At 45.1% G+C, this 9,145-nt stretch overlaps 1 protein-coding gene across 2 annotated transcripts in view; it reads left to right on the top strand.

Annotated features, from left to right (window-relative positions):
* LOC118374496 (cadherin-20-like) overlaps positions 1-9,145 on the top strand; it is a 125,212-nt gene that overhangs the window by 95,371 nt on the left and 20,696 nt on the right. For both annotated transcript variants that reach the window (XM_035760941.2, XM_035760932.2), the window contains exon 2: positions 7,162-7,506. In XM_035760941.2, coding sequence (XP_035616834.1) covers positions 7,270-7,506 — 237 coding nt within the window. In that variant the 5' untranslated portion in view covers positions 7,162-7,269. The remainder of the gene's footprint in view (positions 1-7,161; positions 7,507-9,145) is intronic.

Here is a 9,145-nt window from a genome sequence, read left to right as displayed (position 1 = left end):
AGAGATGTTTTGGAGTGATTATGAAGGGATATTCGAGTACTGAAGAGGCCCTCTGCTGTCTGCAGGGTCGCATCCCAAAAGGCACCCTATTCCCTACATAGGGCAGTACTTTTGAACAGGGCCCTGGTCAGAAGTAGTGCACTATGCAGGGAATAGGATGCCTTTGGGACACAATCCCAGGACTCTGATGGTTAATTTGTGGTGGAGTGACATGGATTGCAAACTTTCCTGGTGACACTCATGCCCCGTGACATAATTTCCATGCACCAGTGGTCGGGATGAATGCCAATTTGTGTGATTTAATTTCTCCATAAATCACAAAGATGTATTTTTATATGTGCATGGGGAGAGAAAGAAAGAGAAAGAGAGAGAGAGAGAGAGAGAGCAGCACCAGCGATGGAAAGAGAAAGAAAGTGCAAGATGGTTGGAATAAGACAATGAGCTTGAGAGAAAAGAAGGACGAAATGATATTGTTATGAAAAAGAATAGGACAAAGGAGCAGGTAGGAAAAAATGTGGTGATAACTTTTGCCCTTCCCATGGCACTAAGGGTGCTAGCCCATTGCTCCAGACAGAGACAGCAACACTACGTGGTTCACAGCACATAATGTACTGTACATCCTATAATTTTCAGAGGCTCACACGTGGCCTCCAAGAACACATAGAGGCAGGATGGAGAGGAAGGGAAGAAGGATAGAGGGAGAGAGAGTGGGATATATAGAGAGGGTTGGGCATAATTAGGAGCACCACATTAAACAACCCATGGGGAGGGAAATAGAGCACCCTCACTTTGCAGCAGCAGCACAGACAGTGGCTGGGGTTACAGCTACACGGAGAGAGGCTGGGGGTTGGGAGTGCCAGCTACAATTAGGGAGTGTGGCAGAGGCAGGTTCAGAGCATGCCCCATGCCAGCTCTTCTTCCAGTCCTGGGGGGTGGAGGTGGGGTGTGAGGGACGAGAGGTTAGGATTGGGGGCAAGAGGGGTGCAGGCACACACACGCTTGCTTGCATACATACGCCGCGCACGCACATACACAAACATCTTCGCGATCTGAGAGTGATGGCATAGAGAAGACACACCTCCTATTGCTCCAAACAGCATTTGAAGATCACTGCCTCCCTCTGTGATATCACCGTACCATAGACCCTTTGCCGCTAAAATAAAATCACAAAACCTGGTAAATTTCTTCTGTCATATAAAAAAATATACCGATTACAAGAAATCATTGGAATGGGCTTTACGACAAGGCACATGCAGGCTAAAGGTACCGCAAAGTAGTGGGGTTCAATCCAAAATTAACCTACTTTGAATAGTTTATGGAAAATCTATAATTCTATGACTTTTCTTTGAATATGAAAATGGCTTATGTTTTCTCAGTCGAGCATAGGTGGGAATCTGGCCACCCACACCAGGATGTTACCCATCAATGCTGCCCTAAATAACCCAGATACTGTGCATCCATCTTTCTCTGGGGTCAAAAATATGAAGTGTCTCAGTGATGGCTACTTTCTCCACCATGCAAAATCAATTGTGGTTAACAAATTAGCCATGACGTAATCTCCCTGTGGTTTTATGATGCTGGAGCCCCAACTCCGCCCCTCTTTCACGGTGACTCCGTCATTAATGGTCCATTTAGGAACGGGGGTCCTCTTAGATAGGGGTGAATGGAGGATACGGACATGCCCACTGTGAAATTAAGCCTTATGAATGACCTTAAAGGCAGACCTGGGTCCACATAGGAAATAGGACCACACTGTCACACCACACACAATGTTGGGAGAAAGTCTGAACGTTATCTCTTCATTAGGTAGGCCTACATTGTGACATATCTGTTCAACGACACACTGCCGCACCACATTAAGTTATATATCTGAAAGTTATCTATTCAACAGATGTGTTGTTTACCACACTGTTGTTAGCACACACAAAGTGGAGAGAAAGTCAGAGTTATCTGTTCAGTGTTCAATGGCTACATTGTTGGAGTGTAATTGTTGATGGTTTGGTAAGCAGAGTGTATAACTCTGTTTCAGACAAGCACACCGCTGCTCCTGAGAAGAAAGTGCTCTCTCGACAGGAAGTAGGCAACCATCATATGAGATTGACTTTGTGAAAAAAATAATAATAATCACATGATCTGCAGCAGAGCACAAAAGTCAGGCTGAGTTCGCAGAGGGTTTTTGTACAATTCTGTTAGTTGTGATAGCCTTGTTTCATGTGTGTTGTTTTCCTCTTTAATAGGCCTAAGGGAATGGGAGAAGGAAAGTAGTGGTTTTGATGGTATTTTTTTCGCCAAATATTAGTGCATGGTCTTTAATGGCACCCTATGGTAGGTCAAAAGTAGTGCACTATATAGGGAAAAGGATGCCATGCTGACAGACTGACTGAGAGTTTGATGACTCAACAATATGGTCCTTTAATTCCTCGAACACCAGCTGTTACTGCTGTTGATTGTTACATCCCCTCCTTGATTGACACACACATTAGATACACAAGCACGCACTCAAACATGCATGCACAAACACACACATAGACAGCGCAACAGGACGCTTTGAGAACGACACACATATTTATAAGGCACGCTGTTCTCTTTGAAAGTTAAACTGTCTTTCGCCGTTTCCCTCCGAAGTCCTCAAGTCAGTAGAAAATGTCATTGTGGTGGGAAAATACCTCTCCTTAAGCTTTCTCATATGATGTCTCCTCCACCAATCATCCCTCCACCCTCCTCCTTCCATCCATTCATCCATCCATCCATTCCTCTGTTCTGGACAGGGAAATCTTGTGTGGTAGGTTGTAAAGGCAGGAGCAGCAAGAGCAGCTGCTAATCTGAAGAGCCATCAGATTAGTCTGAGGGAGATATGTGGAATGTTTAGCCAGCACAACTATGTAGCATGTCACCTCATTAGACACAACAAAAAAAAGAGGTAGAATGCAATGGGTGCATGCCCTGACCTCTGCCGGGAGCAGCACACACACACACAAACACAGTCATGAACCCTGAGAGGGAAGGGCTGGGGGGGGTGAAGGGGTGTGTGGAGGGTTTAGCAAGGAGATAATTTGACTTCATAATGAACAACATGGAGAATTGAATTGAAAGAATGGAGAGAGAATGGAAACAGACAGAATAGGGTAGGACAAGGAGGGGCCCATGGGGGTCAGGGCTCACCCAGCCTGCAAGTGGCCCTCGTGGGGCTCTAAGTTCAAGAATGCATCCCAAATGGCACCCTATCCCCTATATAGTGCACTACTTTTTAACTGGGCCTATAGGGAATAGGGTGCCATTTGGGACACATCCCCTGAGTTCGAGGGCCAGGGTGGCTAGTAGCCATATACCCCCTCCTATCAGGGGCTCTGTAACAATACCACCACACTCAGCACCCTCCCCTAGCCTCCAGTTTCTTTGTGACTCTTCAATAATGATTAACTGTGTTTGGAGACTGGGAGTGTCCACGGCGGCACAATGAGCTCTCTCTCACACGATATAATAGAGCTCAACATAGTCTCTCTTTCTCTGCTCTCTTTCTTTCTTTTGTTCTCCCCCCCCACTTCCCATCTCTTTCTCCACGCCCACTGCTAGCAGTCTTTTCTTTCCATTTTTCTCTTTTCCCTTTCCCCTCTCTGCATTATCACGACACAGCTGTCCGTTTTCTGCCCTTTGCAGCTTGTTAATAGAGAGGAAATATATGGTGGTGGAGGCAAACAGATGTTACCACCTCACTGACAAATGGAAAGAAAAACAAGTAAGAGTCATAAAGGCACCGTTTGAGTAGAGCATATGAAAGACATTGATTAAATGTTAAACATTACTTGAAATCAATACAAAACATCAAAAGATCCACAGCACCATGAAATAATGATCGACCTTGCTTGCTCTGATTATTGTGGGCAGTTTGAGTGCAGGGAAAATAACTTTAGCAAATAAACTTGACATTTGGAAATCAGTTATCAAGTCAGTGCCTACACCCGATAAATGGTGGAAATACTCTTCCTCCGTCTCTCCATTTCTCTACCGCTCTCAACTCTTTCCACTCTCTCCACTTCCTCTTTGCCAAACTCTACTTTGTGGAACGGTGCGCCACTTGTTGCATGTTGCCCTATCAGGCATGTAGCATGTACAGTAAGTAGTTCACGGTGTGAGTAGCGTTTAGTACACAAAGGTAATTCTATTCGGACACAAACACTCCAATCTCATGACATCACACCCTGAGGCCATTAGCAGAGGGCAGACAGCGCACCCCTCACCTCCTCTACTAAGGCAGCAGAAAGATAGAGGGGGAAATGGAGAAAGATGAGAGAAGGAGAGTGTGAGAGGAGGAGAGGGAGATAGATGGGGGATAGAGAGGGAGTGAGAGAGGGGGAGAGAGAGCGGCAGGGAGAAACAGCAGAGCTTCTCTCACTTCCTCTATGACAGGCAGCAGAAAGAGAGAGGGAGAAAAGGGGAGAGGGGGAGAGAGGGGAGAGGGAGAGAAGCAACTACACGCTTAGGGAAGACAGCCAGAGAGAAATGAAAGAAGTTACTGTTGTTCTTAGAAACTGCAAATAGAGGGGGAAGCAGAAATCACCAACAATGCAGAGAGAGAGAGAGAGAGAGAGAGAGAGAGAGAGAGAGAGAGAGAGAGAGAGAGAGAGAGAGAGAGAGAGAGAGAGAGAGAGAGAGAGAGAGAGAGAGAGAGAGAGAGAGAGAGAGAGAGAGAGAGAGAGAGAGAGAGAGTTTGAGGGTGGTTGCTACAGTCCAAGCCAGGGGTCTACAATATTGTTTTTGTATAAGAGGTACTTAAAAAAATGTCTCCATCTACAAATGTATTTAGCGTTGAAATAGGCATGCTCTTTTCTCCCCTGCAACTCTTCACCAGGTCTTTGCTGTAAAAGAGATTTTATAATGGTAAAAATGACAATTATTTATAGAGAAACAACACAGTTGCATGTTCAGAGTGCATGTAAATGTATACATCACCGTACCATTGTCTGGGGGAAAAATAATATTATGATTTACCTTTAATTGAGGACTGTGTCTGGCTAGCAATACTGCACACATCATAGTATAGTTCGCAAAACTAATGTGACCTTGCTTAATACAAATAATCATGATAACATTCTATCAGGTAAGCCTATTTTGTAGTTAACATTTTATTGTGAAGATTCTGGGGAAAGCCTTTCTGTCTACCCAGAAGATGGTTGTCATTAGCATCGCTAACTGGCTAAACTAAGGGATACACAAATGCACTCACACACCACACAAGCAGATGGGTAATATTGCTGTAAATGAAATGGCAGATATTGTGTTACCTTTGGCTTTTTGAGCCAATAGTGTCTAACCAGCGGTGGGATAATGTCAATTTGGCTTTGATGGGATAGTAAAAAATCTAATCAAATGCTATTGGTCTCGTATACATATTTTGCACATGTTACCGCAGGTGCAATGAAGTGCTTATGTTTCTATCTCCAACAATGCAGTAATTGTAACAGTTTTCATCTGGTGAAGGAGAAGAGGTCCAAGGTGCAGCATGGTACATGTCCATGTTGATATTTATTAACACTGTACACAACAACAAAATAACAAGGAGAACGACCGAAACAGTTCTGTGTGGAAAACACAGACACAGAAAATAATCACCCACAAAACCGGCTACCTAAGTATGATTCTCAATCAGAGACAACGATCGACAGCTGCCTCTGATTGAGAACCATACCAGGCCAAACACAGAAATACAACATAGAAAAAAGAACATAGACTACCCACCCCAACTCACGCCCTGACCAAACTAACATAAAGACATAATAAAGGAACTAAGGTCAGAACGTGACAGTAATACCTAACAATACACACAAATGCAAAACATAGAAAGGAATTAAGAAATATCAGAACGTGCAATATCCATAATACATTTATATACACTATACATCTCTACACACTACCGGGCAAAAGCTTTAGAACACCGACTCATTCAAGGGTTTTTCTTTATTTTTACTATTTTCAACATTGTAGAATAAAAGTGAAGACATCAAAAATATGAAATAACACATATGGAATCAAGTAGTAACCAAAAAAGTGTTAAATAAATCAAAATATATTTTATATTTGAGATTCTTCAAATAGCCACCCTTTGCCTTGATGACAGCTTTGCACACTCTTGGCATTCAAGGCATTCACACTCTTGGCATTCACTCTTGCACACTCTTAGCTTAAAGTGGTCCTATGGACAGATACTCCAATCTCCGCTGTGGAGCTTTGCAGCTCCTTCAGGGTTGTCTATGGTCTCTTTGTTGACTCTCTGATAAGGCCCTCCTTGCCTGGTCTGTGAGTTTTGGTGGGCATCCCTCTCTTGGCAGGTTTGTTGTGGTGCCATATTCATTCAATGTTTTAATAATGGATTTAATGGTGCTCCGTGGGATGTTTAAAGTTTAGGATATTTTTTATAACCCAACCCTGATCTGTACTTCTCCACACCTTTGTCCCTGACCTGTTTGGAGAGCTCCTTGGTCTTCATGGTGCCTCTTGCTTAGTGGTACTTTTGCAAGGCACTGTATGTGCTTTCAGAATTGTTTGGGGAGCTACTCATGGGTTGAGAGCTACTGGTAGCTCGCGATCTACCTGTTGGAGCCCCTTGGTCTAAGCACAACACAATAAATGGGGAAGGGAGAAGCTAAATGCAGAAGGGTTTCGTGCTCAAGCTGGTATCAGAGTTTAGCATCATGCCTGGTCCCTCTCAGGTTAACCTACAGCCCCTAGAGGACATATCTCTCCCCAATCTCTCCCTCTCCGCTCCTACTCTAAACGCACCTCATCTGCAGTGTGAGAGACCCCACTAATTAAGTTTTAATACAGCTCTCTATCTTTCTACCACACACAAGCACATGCACGCACTTCCACATCAAACACGCACACACACACAGACGTAAGAGCGCATACACACACACACACATTAAATATCACTCACCAAATAGCAGAAAAGAAGAGGAATCGGTGGTTATACACAATAGGCTGGGATCATTGTCATCCCTCCATCTTTCCATCTTTTCAATCATCCATACTTTCCTCCTTAGTTTCAGAGAAGAACGAAACAGCAAAGGAGCTTATGGGCCAAGGACGATAGTGTCATGACACAACAATGACAGCTACATTTGAAGGGTTTTGAAATTCATCTCTGCTGTCTCTTTTCTCTAGCCATTTGAGGACCTTCCCAGGACGCCAGAGATAAAGGCACGACATCGGTGGGTCATTGGATCCCTAAAGAAAACACAAAACAATTTGCTTTGTGGTTGAGTATCCATCATGGGAGATCGACTTCACCACTATCTTGGGGGTGGTAGGCCTGTCTACACCCTACTACTCCCACTAGCTCTAGCCCTGCTGACCCTGTTGTGTGAGGCCCAGGGCCATATGGATAAAGCCAGGTCACCGGAGGAAAGTAGAGCAGGGCTGTTGAGGAGGGTGAAGAGAGGCTGGGTATGGAACCAGTTCTTTGTGCTGGAGGAGTACACTGGACTGGAGCCGCTATACATTGGAAAGGTGAGTCGACACACACGCATGAACACATACACACACACACACACACGCGCACACACACACGCACATACCCCCTCTCCAGGTGTCTCCTATTTTTCCCCATTATTCACCGTGTATGTCACGACTTCCGCCGAAGTCGGCTCCTCTCCTTGTTCGGGCGGCATTCGGTGATCGACGTCATACTTTCTAGCCATCGCCGCTCCATTTTTCATATATCCATTTGTCTTGTCTTGATTCCATACACACCTGGTTTTCATTTCCCCAATCAATCTACTTGTATTTAACCCTCTGTTTCCCATCATGTTTTGTGTGTAATTGTTTACATGTCAAGTGATGTTCGTTAAGCGCTTTACTTTATTGTTCCGTTTTTTGAGCGCGTTTGTTTTGTTGTGCTCCCAGTTTGGAACTATAATAAAGTGTGCTTTATTTAATCATACTCTGCTCTCCTGCACCGGACTTCGCCTTCATACACACCCTGTGCATTTATACCTGCGTTTTCCGTTTGTCTATTGCCAGTTCGTCTTGTTTTGTCAGGTTTTACCAGCATGTTTCCCGTTTCACCAGTTATCAAGTTCTTGTTTTCCAGTCTTCCTGGATCTGACCTTTCTGCTTGCTCTGTCCCTGATCCTGCCGGCACTTTTTGACTCTGCCTTGGATTATGAACCTCTGCCTGCTCTTGTTCTGCCCCTTTTCCTGCCCCTTTGTTTTTTTTTTATATTCTGAGAACTGAACCATCCGCCTCCTGTGTCTGCATCTGGGTCATATCCTGAGTTGGGATAATACGAACTGGCCATGACTGACCCAGCAGACTCAGACCAGCTCCATAATACTGTTTCCCCCCAAGGAGCCACAATTGGAGGACACAAGGACTTACTGCTTAACCTTATGGAGGGTCACCATACCTTGATGGAACGCCATGACCATGCCTTCAATGCATTGTTGGAACGTAGTAACCCCGCTACCAGAGTTGCTTCTCCCCAGCCTACCCGGCTTCCCGAGAACCCTGCTTACCTCCTCCAGAGCACTACGCTGGGGATCCTGGGACCTGCTGGGCATTTCTCTTCCAATGTTCCCTCATATTTGAGATACAGCCCTCCTTTTTTCCTTCAGGTCGTTCGAAGATAGAGTATCTTATAACGCTAATGTCCGGGAGGGAGCTCACCTGGGCTACAGCTGTGTGGGAGCAACAATCCAGCGTTTGCCTTAGTCTGGAGGATTTCATGGCGGAGGTAAGGATGGTGTTCGATTCTCCTGTGTCTGGGAGAAAGGTAGCTCGGAAGCTACTTCCGCTGCGTCAAGACTCCTGGAATGTGGCAGACTTCTTGGCCACCAAAAGTGCCTGGAACACGGAGTTCCTGTTTGACACCTTCTTTCAAGGATTATTGGAGGGAATTAAAGTTGAGCTGCCCATGGACCTCAACTCTCTCATAGCCTTGACAATAAGAATTGATGGGCAGTTACGGGAACGGAGCAGGGAGAGGAGGTCTGTTCCCAGCCACACGCGTTCGTCCACGTGTTCCCCATTGCCTCCAAAGAATCTCGGAAGTCCCTGACGCATGCATTCCCGAGAGAATCCGATGTCACCCGAGTTCTCCCGGGATTCATCGAGGACTGTTGCCACCTCCTGAGCCCATGCAACTGG

The sequence above is a fragment of the Oncorhynchus keta genome, chromosome 4, assembly GCF_023373465.1.
Source record: "Oncorhynchus keta strain PuntledgeMale-10-30-2019 chromosome 4, Oket_V2, whole genome shotgun sequence".
In the NCBI taxonomy this organism is placed as follows: Eukaryota; Metazoa; Chordata; class Actinopteri; order Salmoniformes; family Salmonidae; genus Oncorhynchus; species Oncorhynchus keta.
The sequence above is the reverse complement of the archived record's forward strand: the minus strand, read 5'-3'. Positions and strand labels throughout refer to the sequence as shown.